Genomic DNA, 22784 nt, shown 5'->3' with positions numbered 1-22784 from the left:
TGGTTCACAGCACAAGAACGATGGGCTGAGCATAAATATATTGCATTTTTTCATGCTTATAAGTAAGTGATAAATATCTTGTGAATCTGATTCAGTTAACATATTCTTGATTAACCATTTTAAATAAATAATTATTTTCCTTTCCTTTACAAACACAGTTTGGCAACTTCAGAAATCACTGAAAGTATATGCTTGCTTTTACTTGTACAGTAAATTATGGACAAATATTGATGTAGTACAGGGTGAAGTTCTGCAACTAATCAAAGTCCCCACCAGTTGATTCTGGCTGTGTCATCACATTTAAAAACCACATTCCAGACATACATAGGCATCCATAATCAGTATACATAAGTATTCTCTGGAACAAATCTTTTTTAAAAAGTTCAGTGCATGCCTTTTTATTTTTCCCAGTATATCGCAAGCTGCATTGCAGATCGCATTATGCAACAAGAAGTTTGGACAATGAGTCCTAATTCACAGCACGTTTCCATGGAAACAACTTCATTGCTCTATCAAAATAGAGGGTGGGATTCAACCAACATTTGTTCTAACATGCACTCAGTGACCACCTTATTAGGTAGACCTTTACATCAGCTTGTTAATGCAAATATTGAATTAGCCAATCATGTGGCAGGAACTAAATGCACACAAGCCTGCAGACATGGTCAAGAGGTTCAGCTGTTTTTCAGACCAAATCAGAATGGGGATGTGGAATGATTATTGGTGCCAGACAGTGTGGTTTGAGTATCTCAGAAATTGCTGATCTCCTGGGGACAACTGTCTCTTGAGTTTCTGGGAATAGTGTGAAAAACAATCCTCTAAGTGGATAGGCTACAGCAGCAGAAGATCAATACGTCTAAAAAATAGGCCTAAGAAATACACAAATAACCTAAACGAAAACAAATAATTGGAGCTTTTAATTGATACTCAGACATAAGGACACTTTTCCAATCCCAGCCAGATTTAACTGTGCGCATACATTTCTGCGGTCACTTTTCCTGTTCCGGGATGTTTCCAGATGGTTGAAACACACTCAGTAAATGATTGCCCAAGCCTGGGAGTTAAAGTTTGTGTTGCTTGGAAAGACATCCCTACAAATACCAACACTTAAGTGGGTTATTCAAGTGAAATATTTTGTATTAGGCTAACATTACTAAACATTTTAACTTGGCATTTAAAAGGATTCACTCTAACAAGGCTTAGTATGTATAACATACCTGTATAAAATCTTTCAAAAATAATTCAATGAAAGGTCCTAAGTAAATGTGCTATACATTTTAAATGACATTTTAGTAATTTGGCAGAATAGTTAAAAACTCAATCAAATCAATATTTTTTGTGACCAACCTTTGGTGTTAAAACTGCATCAGTTCTCCAATGCTGTCCTCCAGTTCTATAAGATAATCAAAAGGGAGGTTGTTCAAAGCATGTTGGAGAACTTGCCACAGTTCTTCTGCAGAATTTGGTTGGCTCCTTGCTTCTGATCAAGTTTTTATGTAAAAAGTGGTCAATTGCTCACAGTAATATGTAACTTTTTAAAAATTAAATACAAAAAATAATTACAATATTTTGGAAAAGAATATTTGGAAATCTCAAATGTGTTATTTCATTCCAACACACAAACAAAAAAATAAACATATATATTTTACATTTACATTTTAGTCATTTGGCAGACGCTTTTAATCCAAAGCGACTTACAAGTGCATAGGTTCTACCACAAGTCAAAGCATCACATCCAGAACTAGAAAAATACACCTGGACTGCTGTTCTAAACATATAGTCGTCATCATAAGTGCAATTTTTTTTTTTTTTTTTTTTTTTTTTGGGGGGGGGGGGGGTTAGACAGGGATAGGGGTATCAGAAGGGGGGGGCGGGGTAAATCAGGAGGGGGGACTAAGGTAGAGTTTGAAGAGGTGTGTTTTGAGTCTGCGTCGAAATAGGGGGAGGGATTCTGCTGTCCTGACAGTGGTAGGCAAGTCATTCCACCACTGAGGAACCAGAACGGAAAACAGGCGTGAACGTGCAGCTCGACCGCCAGGTGCCCGTAGAGAGGGAATCGTAAGGCGACCAGAGCTGGCAGACCGGAGTGGTCTAGCTGGGGAGTAGGGAGTGATCAGGGATTGTATGTAATGTGGGGCAGTCCCCTTAGCAGCCTGAAATGCCAACACTAGGGCCTTGAATCGGATGCGTGCGGCAATAGGAAGCCAGTGGAGGCCAATGAGAAGCGGGGTGACATGAGCCGACCTGGGCTGACTGGTGATCAAGCGGGCTGCAGCATTCTGGACCAGCTGGAGGGGCTTGATGGCGCACGCTGGGAGACCGGCTAGGAGGGAGTTGCAGTAGTCCAGGCGGGAAATGACGAGCGCCTGGACTAGGAGCTGGGTGGCTTTCTCCGTCAGGAGATGACGGATGCGGCGTATATTAAACAGAAAGAACCTGCAGGTTCTGGCAGTGGAGGATACTTGTGGAGCCAGGGAGAGGCAGTTATCAAGAGTCACCCCAAGATTCTTTGCCGTCCGGGAGGAGGAAACTACAAAGTCCTCCACAGTCAGTGAGAGGTCGATTGACGGAGAGGACTTAGCAGGGATGTAGAGAAGCTCAGTTTTGGCAAGGTTGAGCTTCAGGTGATGGGAAGTCATCCATGCAGAGATATCAGCCAAGCAGGCAGAGATCTGTGTGGTGATTTGGGTGTCAGGGGGGAAGGAAATGAAGAGTTGGGTGTCATCAGCGTAGGAGTGATAAGAGAAGCCGTGGGAAGAGATAACAGAACCAAGAGACATGGTGTATAGCGAGAAGAGGAGAGGGCCAAGAACCGAGCCCTGCGGGACTCCAGTTCGTAGGGGTTGAGGGTCGGAAAGTGCGCCCCTCCAAGTCACCTGGTAGGAGCGACCAGAGAGGTAGGAGGAAAACCAAGCGAGTGCAGAACCTGTGACACCCATCCCAGACAGCGATGAGAGCAGAATCTCATGGTTGACTGTATCGAAGGCGGCCGACAGGTCGAGGAAGATGAGGACAGAGGAGAGGGATTTTGCTTTAGCAGAGTGGAGTGCCTCAGTGACCGCGAGCAGGGCGGTTTCAGTGGAGTGGCCACTCTTGAAGCCAGACTGGTTGGGGTCATGGAGATTGTTGTGGAGAAGATAAGTGGACAGTTGGGAGCAGACCGCCCGTTCCAGGGTTTTAGCAAGAAAGGGAAGAAGAGAGACAGGCCGGTAGTTGTTCAGGGCAGAGGGATCGAGAGTAGGTTTTTTGAGGAGGGGAGTGACTCTGGCCCTCTTCAGGGAAGAGGGCATGGTGCCGGAAGAGAGGGAGGTGTTGATTAGAGAGGAGAGAAAAGGGAGAATGTCCTCAGATATAGATTGTAGGAGGGGAGAGGGGATGGGGTCAAGAGGACAGGTGGTCGGGCGGTGGGAAGTAAGGAGTTTCAGCGTGTCGGCGTCAGAGAGGGGAGAAAAGGAGGTTAGGGAGTTGGGGAGGGTAGGAGGGTCAGCAGGGGTGGAGGGTTGGGAGAAGGAATTGCGAATAGCATCGACCTTCTTTTCAAAGAAGGAGACAAAGTCATCAGGTGTGAGTGATGAGGGGGGTGGGGGGGGAGGGGGGGCCAGAAGAGAGGAGAAAGTTGAAAACAGTTTGCGGGGATTAGAGGCGGCCGCGTTAATTTTCGAGTGAAAGAAGGAAGATTTAGCTAGAGAGACAGAGGAATGGAAAGATGATAAGAGGGCATGGAAGGAAGCCATATCACTGGGGAGACAGGACCTTTTCCATTTTCTCTCCGCCGCCCGCAGTTCGGTTCGGACAGCTCGTAGAGCATCAGAAAGCCAGGGACTGGGGGGGGAGGCCCGAGCTAGTTTGGTGGTGAGGGGACACAGAGAGTCAAAGGAAGATGAGAGGGAGGACATGAGAGTTGTAGCCGCATCATCGGTAGACAGTCGAGAGAAAGACTCCGCAGATGGTAGGGAGGAGAGGATTGTAGATGAGAGGGTGGAGGAAGACAGGTGGCGTAGGTTCCGTCGACAGGTGACAGTGGATGGTGGGAGAGATGGATGGGTGTTAGAGGAGAGTGGAAGGGAGAAAGAGATGAAGGAGTGGTCAGATATATGGAGTGGTGTTACAGAGAAGTTGGTTGTTGTGCAGCTCCTTGTGAAGATGAGGTCAAGAAGGTTGCCTGCTTTGTGGGTGGGAGGGGAAAGAGTGAGGGTAAGGTCAAAAGAAGAGAGGAGGGAGAGAAAGGTAGACTGGGTGGACTCTGAGTTGAGGTTGAAGTCACCCAGGAGGATCAGGGGGGTGTCATTGACAGGTGAGGAGCTGAGGAGGATGTCCATCTCATCCAAAAAGTTCCCCAGAGGACCCGGGGGGCGATAAACAACAACGATAAACAGTTTGCACGGCAGAGTAACAGAAACCGCATGAAATTCAAAAGAGGAGAAGGAGAGGGATGAGGAGAAGACACTAGATCTCCATGAGGATGAGATTAGGAGACCTGTGCCACCTCCTCTGCCAGAGGATCTGGGTGTGTGGGAAAAAGAGAAGGCAGAGGAAAGGGAAGCCGGGGTGGCCGTGTTCTCTGGTGAGAGCCACGTTTCAGTTAAAGCAAGAAAGTCAAGGTTGAGGTGGGAGGCATAGGCAGATATGAAGTCTGCTTTCTGGACGGCGGACTGGCAGTTCCAGAGGCCACCAGCCACACAGAGATCAATACCAGGGGATCTGGGAGGGAAGATGAGGTTAGAGATATTCTGCCCATGTTGGCGGGAGGCGAACCTCCTACCTGACTGGGACCTGGGGAGAGGAGAGAGGACAGGGATGGGAAGGAAACACATGGAGGGAACTAGGGAGGGCAAGAGGAGTACTACACAGTGGAATGAGGGCAGGCAGCAAAAACAAAATCAAACATCAGGCTCTCGGACAGCCTGGATGGACACCCGCAGATAGACACCCCCGACTTTGTACACCTGCGACTTCGTACGCCGAGGCAAGTAGCCGAGGCTGCCGCACACAGCTGCCGCTGGTGCGCTACACAACAGCTTAAATAACACTGACGCTGAATACAGAAAATGCAACCAACCCACTGCAGAACACTAATGCACACTGAAGTGAGTTCAGGTGTGCCAGTAATTATACCCTGAGCAGGGTGCAAAGTATTGGCTCCTCCTACAACAAAAGCTGTGGCCTGCCAGCCAGTAAAACAATAGCCTAACTTAATAGCCTAGCTTACCTGAGAGAAACAAACACCTAACCCAGTTTCACTGAATCTAAATAAACACCACTTGTAATAGCTAACAAACAAGTACACAACAGAACACTATAATGACAACTAAACTGAATTTAGAATCAGCAAGCAAACAAATAATACTTAACTAATCCAGGAGAAAATGCAACCAACCCACTGCAGAACACTAATGCACACATATATATAGCGTGCCTAAGACTTCTGCACAGTACTGTACATCTCTGTAATTGCACACAGTAAGTCTCCCACACATATTTTGGCCAGTTGCGGTGCAAGGTAAATCAAGAACACATTTGCCTGCGGAGTTACGGAGCTAGCGCTGTGTGCTGTACAACTATTCACGGCAGCAATATGACAGCATGTAGGCCTCCCTTTGATATCCCTAAGTGCAAGCCCAGAATGCTTGCACTAATTCAGCTGCACTTCAAATAATTACCTCTGCTGCACATTAACCTTCCTGGTGTTATACTGTACGCTGGGGATCCCCTGCGGGCTGCAGGGTGTTGTTAAACACACAATCTGACTAGCTCTGAACTGACTAGCTGCATTATATTCCGCTCAGGGCATAATCGGTCAAATAGGAAAAAAGGCAAGTATATTATCCACCTAATATATCTGTATTTGTATACACAGTAGCAGCCAAAGGTTTGGACACACCTTGCCCTTTTCTGCCTTTTCTGATTGATGAGAAACCGTTCAATTCAAATGTGGATATACGTGCCGATTCCCAGCTTTTATTAAAGCATAACAAACATTACAATGAAGCATTTAATGCATAAGATATTAATCAGAAAAAGGTAAGGTGTGTCCAAACTTTAGACAGGCACTGTGTGTGTGTATATATATATATATATATATATATATATATATATATACATACATATATACACACACACACACACACACACACAGTGGATAGAAAATGAATACACCCCTTCAATATTTTTATGTCTTGTTGTATTGTTGATTAAAATGGGACTTGTTTTTCCCTGACCCAAAGAACACAACATACCATTTCAATGCAGTGAAATTATTTTAATTTGAAAAAAAGAGTGCATTTAATGGACAAAACTGAAATTTCCTAATATTTTAAGTATACACCCTCCTGAGTCAATACTTGGTGGAAGCGCCTTTGGCAGCAATTACAGCTACCAGTCTTTTTCGGTAGCTCTGCACAAGGTTGGCGCACCTAGACTTGGAGATCTTCCCCCACTCCTCTTTGCAGAACTGTTCAAGCTGGGAGAGGTTTGTTGGTTTGCGCTGATGGACAGCAACCTTCAAGTCATTCCACAAGTTTTCAATTGGATTTAGGTCAGGGCTTTGGCTTGGCCATTCCAGCACATCCACCTTGTTCTTTACAAGCCACTCAGTGGTAGCTTTGGCCTTGTGCTTTGGGTCATTGTCGTGCTGGAATATGAATTTTGGACCCATTCTCAGTCTCCTTGCAGACTTCTTCAGGTTCTTCTCCAGAATATCCAAGTCACCTGGTAGGAGCGACCAGAGAGCTAGGAGGAAAACCAAGTGAGTGCAGACCCTGTGACACCCATCCCAGACAGCGATGAGAGCAGAATCTCATGGTTGACTGTATCGAAGCCGGCCGACAGGTCGAGGAAGATGAGGACAGAGGAGAGGAATTTGGCTTTAGCAGAGTGGAGTGCCTCAGTGACCGCGAGCAGGGCAGTCTCAGTGGAGTGGCCACTCTTGAAGCCAGACTGGTTGGAGTCATGGAGATTGTTCTGGAAAAGTGGACAGTTGGGAGCAGACCGCCCGTTCCAGAGTTTTAGCGAGAAAGGGAAGAAGAGAGACAGGCCGGTAGTTGTTCAGGGCAGAGGGGTCAAGAGTAGTTTTTGAGCAGGGGAGTGACTCTGGCCCTCTTCAGGGAAGAGGGCATGGTGCCAGAAGAGAGGGAGGTATTGATTAGAGAGGAGAGAAAAGGGAGAATGTCATCGGATATAGATTGTAGGAGGGGAGAGGGGATGGGGTCAAGAGGACAGGTGGTCGGGCGGTGGGATGTGAGGAGTTTCAATATGTCGGTGTCAGAGAGGGGAGAAAAGGAGGCTAGGGAGTTGGGGAAGGTAGGAGGGTGAGCAGGGGGAGAGGGTTGTGAGAAGGAATTGCGAATGGCATCAACCTTCTTTTCAAAGAAGGAGACAAAGTCATCAGGTGTGAGTGATGAGGGGGGTGGGGTGGGGGGCAGAAGAGAGGAGAAGGTTGAAAACAGTTTGCGGGGATTAGAAGCGGCTGCGTTAATTTTCGAGTGAAAGAAGGAAGATGTAGCTAGAGAGACAGAGGAATGGAAAGATGATAAGAGGGCATGGAAGGAAGCCATATCACTGGGGAGACAGGACCTTTTCCATTTTCTCTCCGCTGCCCGCAGTTCGGTTCGGACAGCTCGTAGAGCATCAGAAAGCCAAGGACTGGGGGGGGAGGCCCGAGCTAGTTTGGTGGTGAGGGGACACAGAGAGTCAAAGGAAGATGAGAGGGAGGACATGAGAGATGTAGCAGCATCATCGGGAGACAGTTGAGAGAAAGATTCCGCGGATGGTAGGGAGGAGAGGATTGTAGATGAGAGGCTGGAGGAAGACAGGTGGCGTAGGTTCCGCCGACAGGTGACAGTGGATGGTGGGAGAGATGGATGGGTGTTAGAGGAGAGTGGAAAAGAAAAAGAGATGAAGGAGTGGTCAGATATATAGAGTGGTGTTACAGAGAGGTTGGTTGTTGTGCGGCTCCTTGTGAAGATGAGGTCAAGAAGGTTGCCTGCTTTGTGGGTAGGAGGGGAAGGAGTGAGGGTAAGGTCAAAAGAAGAAAGGAGGGAGAGAAAGGTAGACTGGGTGGACTCTGAGTTGAGGTTGAAGTCACCCAGAAGGATCAGGGGGGTGTCATTGACTGGTGAGGAGCTGAGGAGGATGTCCATCTCATCGAAGAAGCTCCCCAGAGGACCCGGGGGGGCGATAAACAACAATAATAAACAGTTTGCACAGCAAAGTAACAGAAACCGCATGAAATTCAAAAGAGGAGAAGGCGAAGGATGAGGAGAAGGCACTAGATGAGATGAGAATGAGATTAGGAGACCTGTGCCACCTCCTCTGCCAGAGGTTCTGGGTGTGTGGGAAAAAGAGAAGGCAGAGGAAAGGGCAGCCAGGGTGGCTGTGTTCTCTGGTGAGAGCCACGTTTCAGTTAAAGCAAGGAAGTCAAGGTTGAGGTGGGAGGCATAGGCAGATATGAAATCTGCTTTATGGACGGCGGACTGGCAGTTCCAGAGGCCACCAGCCACACAGAGATCAATATCAGCGGATCTGGGAGGGAAAATGAGGTTTGAGATATTCTGCCCATGTTGGCGGGAGGCGAACCTCCTTCCTGACTGGGACCTGGGGAGAGGAGAGAGGACAGGGATGGGAAGGAAACACATGGAGGGAACTAGGGAAGAATACACGCACATTCTTCCCACGGGCAGTTCAAAACCAGTATGTCTCATATGTTCTGAGACCGTGGCGATTATTAAAAGCGGTAATACTTTTTACCATTTACTGATGTGTTGAGATAGTTTATTATGAAAAAGTAAGGAAAAAGCGCAACACTGCTACTTTACAGAGTCACCACTTGGCAGATGTGCTGACGTTTCGGCACTAGGCCTTCATCAGAGTAACTTTGCCAGAAAATGGAGAGCTTCATTTATAGAGACATACAATAGGGAACACCCAATAGGGAGTCCCAACCAATGATTCAATCATTGATGTGAAAAGACATTCGGACATAAGGGCAGTACATACATTGTTGAAAAAAGACAACACCAATCACAAATTTACATCTCCAACTGTTAAGCTTGATGGACATGGTTATTTTTTTCTCAGTGTTTGAATAGAAAAAAGTATACAGATTTGCAGTCATGGAAAAATAAAACACATTGGTACATGTTTTTAGAACTAGGCAGAGTACAAGCAGAGTTATAGCATCACATTCAAACATAGTTCTTCATTGAGTCCATTCTTAAAACTTTTCAAAGTGTATATCCAGAAGGCCTCACGTTGTAACAAAAGAGATTCTATGTCACCACCTCTTTTTGGTGTTCAATGGTTTGGTGTTTTTGGTTTAATTCCATACACTTGTAGGCTATTAGCATTATGTTTGAGGTTGTTAAAATGCACTGCAACAGGGTAGTCTTTATCATTGCGCTTGATAGTACTTTTATGTTCACTTATTCTATTCCTCAAAGGTCGGCTGGTTTTACCCACATACACTAAACCACATGGAGAAGTGATTGCATAAACAACATGGGTGGAGGAACATGTTATGACATTCTTGATTTTGTATGTTTTATTGTTCAGTGGGTTAGTGAACGCGTGTGCTTTTTGGACAAGGTGACATTGCGCGCAATGGCCACACCTGTAGCTCCCATTGGGAATGGGTGCTAGGAGCATCTGGGATGACGTTATATCACCCCCCGCCCCTTACTTTAGTGTTCCCGGTCAAATTTGACCAGTCTGTTTTAACTGCTCTTGAATGAACACAAAAACCATTCATCACCACCAAATTTTTATTTAACTCTCTTTTGTGAGAGAGAGAGAGTGTGTGTGTGTGTGTGCATGTGAATTCATGCACATGAGTGGCATTTGACACTCTTTTCAGCAGCTTCTGACCAAGAGCATATGATGTGAAGAAGTTGTCACATGATATTATGCCCTTGGATGCCCTGGTTTTTTTTCGGCCCTTCCAGTACTGGGTTTCCCCAAGTATACTTGCATATTCCAAGCATAGCTGCTCCTGGTGTCACCTGCTGCCCAGATCTTGAATTGAATTTGAATTTGAATTTATTTGTTTATAATGTCGTGGACAGTCCCCATTAATTAACTGTAAACGGTAAATGGAGCAGCTTTAGCCTACATGATTAATTTCCAGCTGTAGTCCCCGGCCAGTTGACAATAGGCTCCCTAAAATACATTAGTTAAAAAAATAATAAAATTACAGTTGCAGCAAGCACAAACAAATGGAGCAAGACATACAAACATATCAAGCACAATTGGAGCAAGCACAAACATGCGGGGAGACAAGACATGCAAGCACAAACGGCAGCAACATCAATGCAGTACATGAGATAAAACAGTACAAGGGGACAAAGGAAGAGCAAATAGTCATAGCAGACATACAGACACAGCAACATACAGACATAATAGCATACAGACATAGTAACATACAGACACAGCAGCATACAGGCACAGTAGCATCCAGACATTGAAACACACACAGACATATGCAGGTGGGTAGCAAAGATGGAGGTGTACATAACACACGTCACATCTGACAGAGATTAATGTATGCAGTTGTAGTTATCGCAAAGCCATGTTGTAAGGTGTGTTGTAAAGGTGGAGTATGTATGAATATTTTTTATGTAGGTAGGTATTGAGTTCCAGTTTTGTATTCCTATAACAGAGAATGATAATTGACCAAATGTACTTTTCCTAAATGGGACTAAGAAGTCGCCTCGTGTGGTGCTTCTGGTGATCTGACTGCTATTGTTACATTGGATTATGAATTAGTTAAGAGGAGGAGGTGCAGTGTTATGTAAGACTTTGTAGACCAGGCAGATGTTTTTGTATTTGATCACATCTTCCCAGCTCAGAATTTTACGGTTATTTAGGATGATACAATGATGAGAGCTGTTAGGCTTCTGGTCCAGGACTTTAAAGGTTTGCTTGTAGAGAATTGCTAGTGGTTTGAGTGATGAGCTGTTAGTTTGTCCCCAACTTGTCAAACAGTATGTCAGATGTAACATAATCATGGCGTTCATGTCTAATTTGGCAGCATTAAAAGGCATTACATTTCTGATGTATTTAAAATTAGTTAGGCTAAACTTGACTCTTTGGCATACTTTCTTATTGTGTGCTTTGAATGACAGATAGTCAATAATGATACCCAGATATTTAAATTGTGGCACAATGCTAATATTTTTACCTGAGATTGATATATTGGACACGGTGTTACATTGTCTTTTAGTGAAAAACATTCCTACAGTTTTATTTACGTTAAGTTGAAGGCATGAACGCTTCAGCCAATTTGTGATCTGATCCATAGCTGTGATGAGTTTGGCAGCAGCCAGGTCTTGGCATGCACATATATTACAGTGTCATCTGCATATAATTGTGTTTCAACATCAGGGCAGACAGATGGCAGATCATTAATATATAGGCTAAACAGAAGCGGGCCAAGTATTGATCCTTGAGGTACACCAGTGCATAGGTTAAGAGCTGATGAACGGTGGTTGTTCACAGAAACATGTTGGCTTCTACCAGTTAGGTATGACTCAATCCATTTGAGTGCTAACGAGGAGAAGTTAAAAGCAGACAGTTTGGCAATAAGGACCGTATGGTTGACTGTGTCGAAAGCTTTGCGAAGGTCTGAGAACACAGCACCGACAACACCTCCTTTGTCGACCATTGCGCGGACCTTCTCTAAGAAGAAACAGTTAGCTGTTTCAGTGGAGTGATGGGCCCTGAAGCCAAACTGCATGGGATGGAGATTAAATGGACCATTATTTAAGAAAGAAACAAGCTGCTCTGATACCCACTTCTCAGCAACCTTGGAAATCACAGGTAAAATGCTGATTGGGCGATAGTTGCATATGTTCTGGGGATCATCTGACTTCAATATGGGAGATACAATTGCAGTCTTCCAGGTACTTGGGAATGTCCCCTGTAATACTGACAGGTTAATAGTTTGTGTGATAGGGGGGACTATGTATTCTTTCAGAGATTTAAGCATTATAGAATCCATACCATATATATTCTTTGCCGTTGAGGTTCTAAGAGAATTAATGATTGCTTGAGTCTTAAGTTCAGAGATGGGTTGAATGCTGAAGGAAGGCTTGCTTTCATCAACCTTAATAATATTTTCTGTTGTTGAGGGGAAATTCTGTGCGATTTCGGCTACAGAATTGATAAAATATTAATTAAAGGCTACAGCTATTTGTGCTGGGTCTTGCATTAGCTTACCATTCAGTTTCAGCTCTAACTGGTTCCTAGGCCTGTGGTTGATCCCCATTACATTCTTAATCTGTTCCCAGATCAGCTTTGTGTTACCCTTTGCCTCATTGATAATTGTTATAAAAAAGTTGGCTTTGGCCTTTCTGATTGCTTTGGTTACTTTGTTACGTAATGAGGTGAACCTCTGCCTATCACTATTTAATTTAGTCTTCCGAGCTCTTTTCAATGCAGAGTCTCTTTCCTTCATCAGGTTAAATATTTCAGTATTGAGCCAAGGAAGTGCATTGTTTTTTCCTTTCACTTTTCTAGTGAACTCCTCAACTAAACTATGTAACTTGGTTGTAAGCGTTTTGCAATCTGCTTCTACGTTGCTCCCAGTAAGTATATTTTTCCAATCAGTCCGCTGAACTGCTCTTTCAAAATTGACCATTTCATTTTTTGGAATCCTAAGTTGCTCCACAGGTTTATGAGAATGATGAAAGCGCTTCTTTGTGAGTTTTCTTAACATTAATGTCAAATTATGGTCGGACAGTCCAGTAATAAAATTAAATGTCTGAACAATTCTTTCAGGCTTGTTGCTGAATATTAAGTCTATCTGTGTCTGGGAGGATGCAGTTATTCTAGTTGGTCTTTCCATCAGTTGCGTAAAATCCAAACTATCTGTGACCTGCTTAAGGGCTTTCCTATTAGTCTTATCTAGCCAGTTACAATTCAGATCACCAAGTAGTATTACCTCAGTTTTAAAATCACATGCTTGAAGCAGCTTTTTAAATGTGATGTAAAAATCATTATTGGAAGAAGGTGGACGATATACAACAATGAACACAAAGGACATTTCAGGTGAGAGCATTATATTCAGTCCAATACATTCTAAATCATGATTAAAAGGCCAGCATATTTGATGACAGTTGATATGGTCTTTGATATAGATCATGACCCCACCCCCTCTTCCCTTAGATCTGTCCTGTCTAAAGGTGTTATAGCCTGGTACATGTAATGCAGCAGATGGAGAGTTGCTATGTAACCACTACTCTGACAGGCATAGAAAATCCAAGTTAGAGTTACTAAGAAGATGCACTTGTTCAGCCTTTGGGGTGAGGCTACGGATGCTTCTGTAAGCACTGTGGGCCGTACAGAACGGATCTCGACTCTCCGCGACAGGTACGCCGATGGCCGCCGCTCCCGCACTCTGCCTGAAGCCACCCTTGCGTCTGGTACCGAACCCCGCCACACCAACTCCTTCTCCCAATACGCCACGCTCGGTCCGCCTGGCATCGTCTCCCCCGACCCTCGACGCAGCCCCCGGACAGCAAAGAGGTGGAGACGGATCAGTAAGGATGTCACAGGTAAAACCAGCAGGTTCACTGTTTACCATGCTTACCTGAGAGAAGGTGTTATTGCTCTCCAGTAGATCCGCCAGGTTGTTGACTTCCTCATTCGCATTAACCAGGGCACTGATGAATATCTCCAGATAAAAGCAGGCAAATGGCTATGATAAGCTTGCATGTGTCTAAATTTCTTTTGATTGTTTTGGATTTGTATCTGATGCGGTTGAGCCCAAGATGACACGCAAAAGTACTTTGCCAAAACGGCTTTGCCAAATCCAAAATGTTTGACGTTCATTCCGATCAAAACTTCACCTTCTGATTGTGTTTTACAAACATTTAAAAACCCGCAATTAAAATTATGGGGGGTAAAACCAAAAAGACCTGTAAAGTTTAAAAACATCACAAAAGTGAGAAGGGCTGCTGACGCACCAACCCTGCCCGACGCCATGTTAGCCACCAGCCATCTTTATTCCAGTTTGCTTGAAATGTACACCTTGAAGGAACAGCGACCTCTGAAAGGAACCAGGCGCTCATCAACTGTCACCTCAGGGCCTGGATTGTACATCAGTGGTAGGGGCTCCACCCACCTGTCCCAAACGTTCCTGATGGCAGCCAGTTTGTCATTTCGTCAGCGGACGGGTCGTGTATCTCTGTTATCGAATCGATTCATTCTAAAGGACATGAAACTGTTGTAAGGACATAGTTGCCCGGAACATAGACCTGTCAGACTCTGCATCCCACAGACTTTTTGTAGCCTCATTGTTTGAGCGATATACTCCTGCTAAAATCAACAGACCCATGTAGGCTTGGAGGTCTACCAGGTCAATTTCTCTTCAGGTGTTTCGCCAAACACATGCTTCCCCTCCAGGTTTGTCATCTCCAGTATAATTCCCTAAATGGACTCTAGTAAAAAGAGTTGGAAGCTGGACTTGATGTCATCCACATGAGATGTCGCATACCGTGTTGGCCCTGGTGTCATCTTTATGATGTTTTCCACTCTCGCTCTACTTCCTTTGTCCTGGGGGGATGAAGACCAGAGCAAGTCTCCACTCTTGGACTGGAATGTCTCCTCAGGTGCCTGTTCTTCAGGCGCCTCTCCCTCTCCATCTGTTGACTGGTCAGTCTGGATCCAAATCTGTGTTGTCTTCCACTTCCGAGACATCCTCCTCTATCTCTGGTTCAACTTCAGTGCCCTCTTCATCGCGTTCGAAAATTATCTCCGGAGCCTCTCTGACAGATAACCACTTGGTCAGTCGCCTACTCATTGTGCTCAGAGTAAAAGGAGTGCAAGGCAAACATCAAGCTATATATATGGGGTCTGTGTGAAGATATGATACATTGATTAGTCTGGAAGGTGTGGTTCACGTGGGGGGTAGGCACAAAAGCACGGGAAAGAGATGGGTTCACATAACAGACACCTGTCTAGTCTGTGTGAAGATATGATACATTGTTTCATCAGGAAGTTGGTTCACGTGGGAGGATCGGCACATAAGCGCAGGAAAGAGATGGGTTCACATAACAGAGATTGTTCAGTCTGAAATGTGTGTGTGTGTGTGTGTGTGTGTGTGTCTGTGTTGGGGTGGTGTGTATGGGGTGGTATGTATGGGCATGTTTTCTGATCTGATGGATGAATATAGTCTGGATACCCATTCATTTCCTAGGGCAGTTGTAAATAGGTCAGATTTGACCCGAACACGACAGGAAGGTTAAGAGAATCCGCCTTTTCGATAAAATCAGTAGTGTCGTGGCATACCCGATGCAGGCGGTAGGCCTCGTTTCAGGGGCACCGGGTGGTAGGAGTCAGCCGACAGAAAAGTGCTCCTGTCTGTATCCTTCGTGTAAAGACTGGTGATAAGAGAGGAGTCGCATTTGGATATCCACATGTACAAAAGGCTCAGGACTTCTATTCTGTTTATTTCTCCTTTTCATGCTTATGAACTTTTAATTTGATATTCCCAGCACCTACGTTAAGACGCGAGACCTATTGTTTACTTTTAGGCTGGCGCGCTGTTGAAGCAACTTCATTGCTCTCCGTGTTGTCTGAGCAAAGTATACCCGGTAGTTTAAAGTGTGCGTCTATGAACGAAGTAAGTTTTCTAAAATGAAGTTAAGGCTGTATGTTAAGCTATGAAATGTGTTGGAAGAAGTGAATTGCCTGTTGCTAGTTTAAACGAGTTAGAAAAATGTTCGCACTTTGGCTGACGTTATTATTAGCTGCTAAATTACGCGTATTGTGCCAGCACACAGACCTTTATCCGGCGCATATATGCCAAATGTGTTATTTGGTTTATCTGTATGCTTAGTTTGCTTAGTACTGTGTAAGGACATAGTTTACTGGTATTATCAAGCTGGTCATTTGCCTGCTTGTTCCTCGGTGATGCTGCAAGCTGACTAGCTCGTTAACTATGACACATGCATGCGTGCTACGTTGTAGCCCTATGCTTATTATTATTTCTCTTTATTTTCAGAACCACACTAGCCATCTACTCAATGTAGAGAAAGAACTGGAACACACACACTGGAATATACACACACCTTGTTGCACTGTGATATCTTGTGGATAATACAAGTGATTGCATCCAATCCCGTCTCCTCATTCTGTGTCCTCTCTCACGTGCGCCCTTCCTGCCCTGAACATTCTGGCCTCGAAGTAGTGTTCTGGCCGACACTCCAGATTGTGTGCGGTGTTAAAATACGAACAGCCCTATACAGTCCTACCCATCCATAGAGTCTAACCCATCTACTAACCCTCACCCACACCACATGTCTAAAAAATGCACTCTAAGAGTGTCCGATTCTGCTGTGAATCGAAGGTGGGGGTTGATTTCATTAATCCACTGTGTGAAATCGTGAAGCTGAGAATTAGAGCCATTAAATATACAGAAGACATCGTCTATGTAGCGGTACCAGGAAAATATATGCATGGAAAATGGATTTAGGATATATCTGTTTTCCAGGATACCGACATACAAGTTTGCGTAATTGGGGGCAAAGGTACAGCCTATAGCAATGCCTTTTATCTGCAGAAAGAGGTCATTCTCAAAACTGAAATAGTTGTATTTAAGAACAAAGGCTGCATGTTCAACAATAAAATGTGAAGGAGGTAATGAGTCATCTGGGCGGTCTTGGTGAAAAAAGCGCAGCGTATCCAGCCCTCCACTGTGTGGAATGTTAGTATAGAGGCTTTCAATGTCTAGAGTGACGAGGATCGAGTTGGATGGAATTTCGGGCAACAGGTTGAATCCCTAATAAAAAAGGGCAATTTGTGCACATAAGGTTTTATAAAGCTGTCCACAAATTTAGACAGGGGCTCCAAGAGAGAATTAATGCCATTAATGTCGTCCAGGAGGGTTGGGTCATTTTTTATGTATCTTAGGCAAAGTATATAAGACCGGTCTGACTGGATGTGCACAGTATGAGGAAATCAAACTCAGGTTTTGTAATCCATCTATTTCTTAAACCATTTTGCAAAAAAAGGAGAACCTCTTTCTGATATTGCATTACTGAATCCTGTTGTAATTTACTGTAGAACTTAGTATCACTTAACTGTCTTGGAACCTCTTTTCTATAGCAGTCAATATGTTGTACCACAATAGCTCTGCCTTTGTCTGCCGGTTTTAGAACAATTGCTGAATCATTGTTTATTATAAAAAATTGGTTGAGACTGTTAAAATGTGAAATGGAGTTAAGAAAAAGGAAGTATAACCCGAGTTATATTTTCACTCTGCCTCATCAGGATCATGTGATGCTGTTTGAAACTCAAAAAGCAGTATTTGCGCTCACATTTGTGCATTCTCGCATATGTTCCAGACCTTTGATTCAGGTAATTTTCTCTAATTGGACCGCTTTAAGTTTAATTGAATACCTCAGCAGTGTGTGTGTTAACATAGAGACAACCACGTGATTAAAAATAACCTTTTATTATAATCTTTATTAGAAATTAGACCATATATGCTGAATTAAGTGCTTAGAAAATATACTCATATATATATATATATATATACAGTAGATGTAAAAATATAAAATATACTCTTCCTCAGACAGACAGCCTTTGAGATTAATGTCTCTGCTTTACTCTAGCTTGCACATTCTGGTCTCTTGGCAATCGTTGAAGTTTATCTGGAGACTAAATAATAATCCTAGGCTGTCAGCATCATGTCCTCCTTGTTTTTGTCTCCACCCTTGTGGAAAAGTGTATATAAGTGTCTTACTATGTCTGATTCAAATCACAAGTCTCTTAACTTGTGTCACTGCAATGTGTTCATCTTTGGTTGGAACTGAAGGGTTACTGGAATTATCTGAACTAATTCCCCTTTCTGTAAGTTACTTTTTTAGACATGCAGTAGTAATATCTCCTGCTGAGAGAATACAGAAACTCAGTCAGGACAACGCACATATTCATATTTAATATTTTCATAAATATGCAAGTGAACATTTTTATGTGGATGGATGGAATGAGAATGATGTGACTTTTGATGATGATCTTATTTTGTGAATTACGATACATGGACATTTATCAAGCACACAGTAAAGTATTAGTATTATTGTTATTTTTATTATTATTATTATTATTATTATTGTTATTATGTGTTTAAAGAACTGTGCTCAAGTGCATTTTTCTTTGTACATGTGACGCTCTTGGACTGATGAACAGGAATGTGCTTTAAATGACAGGAAAATCAGATATGTGGCATTTATGGATGTGGATGGTAAGAAAAAAATATTTATATATATATATATATATATATATATACACAGTGGTGTGAAAAAGTGTTTGCCTTCCTGATTTCTTATTTTTTTGCATGTTTGTCACACTTAAATGTTTCAGATCATCAAACAAATTTAAATATTAGTCAAAGACACAAGTAAACACAAAATGCAGTTTTTAAATTAATGTTTTTATTATTAAGGGAGAAAAAAAATCCAAACCTACATGGCCCTGTGTGAAAAAGTGATTGCCCCCTAAACCTAATAACTGGTTGGGCCACCCTTAGCAATCAAGGGTTTGCGATAACTTGCAATGAGTCTTACTTGTGTATTTAAATTTGTTTGATGATCTGAAACATTTGAGTGTGACAAACATGCAAAAAAATAAGAAATCAGGAAGGCAAACACTTTTTCACACCACTGTATATATATATATATATATATATATATATATATATATATATATATATATATATATATATATATACATACACTTATACACACAATACGGCAGTCATGGATACACTCAGTTAGCACTTTATTAGATATTCAATAGACTTATTATATATAATTATATATAATATATTATATTTTCTTTCCTGCCAGCTGAGGAGGATATACCCCCATCTTTCTAAATGTGCAATCATACCCTCAGATACATTCAGATGGTAGATGTTCAATTGAAAGCAAAAATAACTAAATTGTTTTATTTGTAATATTTAATGTGCTGCAGGTATATCTATTGCTCCTGTTCTATGACCTCTCATATTGCTGTGGAAGTGCAGAATATTTCATTAATGGAGAGTGCTGTCCGATGTGCTCACCTGGTAAGTCACTATCTTTTATCAAAATAAAGCTTCTACTGCAGTAGATGTTGGCTTACAGGCATTACGAAGTGAAAGCGCTCTTTATTTTGTTGTCATTGAAATGTCATTTCAAATGGGTACATTTTAGCTATGTTTTGTGATTAATCTTTCACATAGGGGAGCATGTTTATAAGCACTGCACAGAATACACAAGCACCTCCTGTAAACCGTGCACTGCCGGATTATTCATGGCGCTGCCCAACGGTCTTCTTCATTGTATCACTTGTACAGTCTGTGACCCAGGTGAGAAACGATTAATGTTCAACCAATGTGTTTATTCATGACATGGCCATTTGCAACTTGCTTGACTGTCTTTTTTTGGTAGTGTGGTAATATGGGTCTTTATTCTCCGTTCAGGTCTTGGTTTAAAGATAGACAGGGAGTGCAGTCCCACCTCTGATGCAGTGTGTGGGCCTCTGGATCAGCACTACTGCACTGAGACAGATAAGAAGGGCTGCAGATTAGCACAGAGACACAGTATCTGCAGGCCTGGGACATTCATCAGACACAATGGTGAGATTGCATCATATCCGCCATCTATGGGGGGGGGGGGGGGATTGGGTCATCCCCCCCCCCCAATCCTGATTCAAAACCAAAATAATCATGATGGTGAAACAGTCAAAAAACATGAGCTCCCTGAAATAAACTCATGAAAACAAACAATAATTCAATCAGTACATAACATTAGTAATTTAGCAGACACTCTTATCCAGAGCAACGTACAATAAAGTGCAGATCAGAACCATGGACAAGTGTGTTAAAGACCCAAGAGGAAAGTACAGTTCCAAGTCCTAGAGTGATCACTTACATGAAACTTGAACCCTTGAAGAGCACATCAACTTTCCAACTAGCATATTATGGTTGGCAGCTAGAATACCCTGAATACTAAAATAATTAGGTATCAGTACAATTATAACATATGTACACATGGCTGATTACTGCTTATTTTATTTATTGCTATAAAGTAATTATAACAGTAAATACATTAACCTTTTTTTTATGTTTCCTATGATTCCTTCCATATGCCTATGGAAATCAGTTCAGCTGCATGCATGTCTTTTACGTGAATATTTTAGGCACGTGTCACCCTGCCAGACAGCTAGCTCATAGGCCAAGTATAGACAAATATAAATAAATATATATATATTTGTATGTGTATATATATATATATATATATATATATATATATATATATATATTTGTATATATATATATATATATATTTTTTAAACAGATTAAACGGTTGAAACGGATTGTGCTGCACCCTGTGCAGTGTAGATTTACATTGCTGCATTGTTTACCCCATCTTCTGTCGGGGTATGGTGTAGTTCCTCTCATTTCTGAGCGGTTAGCAGAGGCCACTCGCTGCACGATCTGCTTCTGTTAATGCAGGTTGGGCTTTGTGCATGTTAATGCTCAGTTTAAATGTGCGTTGTGTGGGAAATGTTCTTCTTTTGTTAATAGCCTTTTCTGCTTTGCAAAATTAGTTAACTTAATTGCTCAGTCTACTTTTCTGAACTTATTCAGAAGATTTTAAATGCCTTAACATGCCTTCCAATATTTACTTGCACAGGAGCAACATTGACCAATACTGAATGCGAAGAATGTCGTGACAAAACGTTTTCAAATAAATCTTCTTCACCATTCTGCAAACCACACACAGAGTAAGTTTCCTGCATTTATTCCAAAATTACATAAGTTGGGTTTGATACTAAATATAACCCTGATGACTATTTGAGATTTTCTTTTAATGTATTTGCTTTTCTGACAGTTGCCAATCCTTGGGACTTCAGGAAATGACAGCTGGAACAAACACATCAGACAGTGTATGTGCAACAAGAAATGATCTTGTTGCTGTGCTTGTGCCTGTGGTACTTGGAGCAGGACTATCAACTGCTTTCATAGCAATCATTTTAATTTTAAGTAAGTTTCCTCCATCTATCTGATAAGACTTAAAATATATAAATACCAGAAATATTTAAAGAGTATTGTGGTTTAAATGGCAGTTTGAAGTTGACTGTGTTACTTGTATTCTGTGAACAGGAAAGAGAAAGAAGAGAAAACAAAGTGACAGTCTGCATCTGGTAAAGTCTGCTCTAACAGGTTAGAGCCATTCTGTTCATTTACATTATATTAATATAAATTAATCACCACTGTAAAGACAAACCAAAAACTGGAACAAAGCAAAAGCACATCAGTGAATATAATCAGTGAAGATATGTTCATGTTCTCATAGTTACTGTGGCTATGCTGCTTTTATTAGAAGTATCAGTTGTGACTTTAAGAACCATTCTCATTTTAAGTAATTACCAATCTGTCTGAGACCTTATTTTTTAAAGTTGACAATTATCTATATTCTGTGAATAGAAATCCTCATATTTACACGAGATATGAGTGGTAAGCATACTAGATTTTAAAGAATTAAAGATGGACATCAAAAAATGTAATGTAATATTATGTTTTAAAGTTATTCTGAAACATGTAAACTTTGTAATCAAGTAACTAAATAATTAACCAGTATTTTGCTTTCAGGGAGGAGAATGAAGAACATGGTATGTGTGAAACTTTTCACATTATGTGCCTACATTTTAAAATACATTTGAAGTGCAGAATTGGCTAATTGCTATCATGTTAGTTTATTTAATTCTGGAATCACTCCTGGTATTGATGAATGAAATGATACTTTTACAGGTAGTACTGTATTTACTGAGATAAAGTCTCCACTTTTCTAGGAAACGGAAAGAAAAGACCTGTTAAACCAGCCGCAGGATGAAGATAAAGGAGCGTTGATGAGGGAAATGAAGAAAGCTGATATTACTACAGTCTGTATGGACGTGTTATAACAAGTTAAAGCCCTTTTGATTCTGTTTATGAACATATTTTCATTTTATTGAGGGGTGAATTTCCAATTTCCAAGGCCAATTTCCCCAGCAACTGTGGCTTTAGAATATTTTCACATCGTCTCTATGGTGATTTGTTTCAATCATCATGTTAGACATGCAAGAACTGAAAGAGACAAGCTTGCAGCTGTATATAAATAAATATACAATAAAATCACAGACTTCTTCACATCTTACAAACTTGGTGTTGAGCTCCAAAAGAGGAAGCGGACTGTGCTCAGAACAGTGATGAAAAATCAGCCAGAACTCCCCAAAGAGCTTCTGAATACACAGGTCAGAGCTGTGAATTCCTCCAAATCTGCATTCATTTAACCGATAAAACATGAAAGCATTACAAGTTCAGGTCTTTGTTTCTCGGCATTATGAGTTTATGTCTATGTTTCTCACTGCAGCACTGCCTTTTTTCGGTCAAATTTAGAATTACATGAATAATCAATCATTAATAAGAACTGTATCATTCACATGGATCAAATATTTATATTTTATATGTAAATATGTATAGTGTATATACTTTTATACTGAGAACTGTAAGGGTAATTTTCTTAATTGATTCTTCATTGACAATGTGTGTTAACATAAAGTCAATCACGCAAGGTCAACAAGGGGTATTCAGAAGACAAAATACTGGTAAATACAGCTTCATGTCTTTTTGTTTTAGTAAAGCCTCCCCTTCTGGAAAAGTGTGTATAAGAGTCTTACTGTTTCTGATTCAAATCAGAAAGCCGGTAAGCTTTATCACTTTCTGTCATTTCTTTGCAAATAAATACGAAAGTTAAACTCAA

General features: G+C 41.9%; 1 protein-coding gene across 2 annotated transcripts; it reads left to right on the top strand.

The window, feature by feature from the left end:
* The first annotated feature begins 15533 nt into the window (after positions 1 to 15533).
* LOC133138947 (tumor necrosis factor receptor superfamily member 5-like) lies at positions 15534 to 22784 on the top strand. 2 transcript variants are annotated; one of them, XM_061258111.1, is made up of 11 exons: positions 15534 to 15616; positions 15998 to 16143; positions 17266 to 17352; positions 18970 to 19063; positions 19220 to 19345; positions 19460 to 19615; positions 20676 to 20766; positions 20874 to 21025; positions 21146 to 21205; positions 21635 to 21654; positions 21835 to 22784. In XM_061258111.1, exons 3-11 carry the CDS (start codon positions 17275 to 17277, stop codon positions 21943 to 21945), a joined length of 888 nt encoding a protein of 295 aa, XP_061114095.1. In that variant the 5' UTR covers positions 15534 to 15616; positions 15998 to 16143; positions 17266 to 17274; the 3' UTR covers positions 21946 to 22784. The 2 variants fall into 2 exon arrangements, with proteins under 2 accessions (XP_061114095.1, XP_061114094.1); XM_061258110.1 differs by lacking the exons at positions 15534 to 15616; positions 15998 to 16143 and having other exon boundaries at positions 16718 to 17352.

Source organism: Conger conger, chromosome 10 (genome assembly GCF_963514075.1).
Source record: "Conger conger chromosome 10, fConCon1.1, whole genome shotgun sequence".
Taxonomy (NCBI): domain Eukaryota; kingdom Metazoa; phylum Chordata; class Actinopteri; order Anguilliformes; family Congridae; genus Conger; species Conger conger.
The sequence above is the reverse complement of the archived record's forward strand: the minus strand, read 5'-3'. Positions and strand labels throughout refer to the sequence as shown.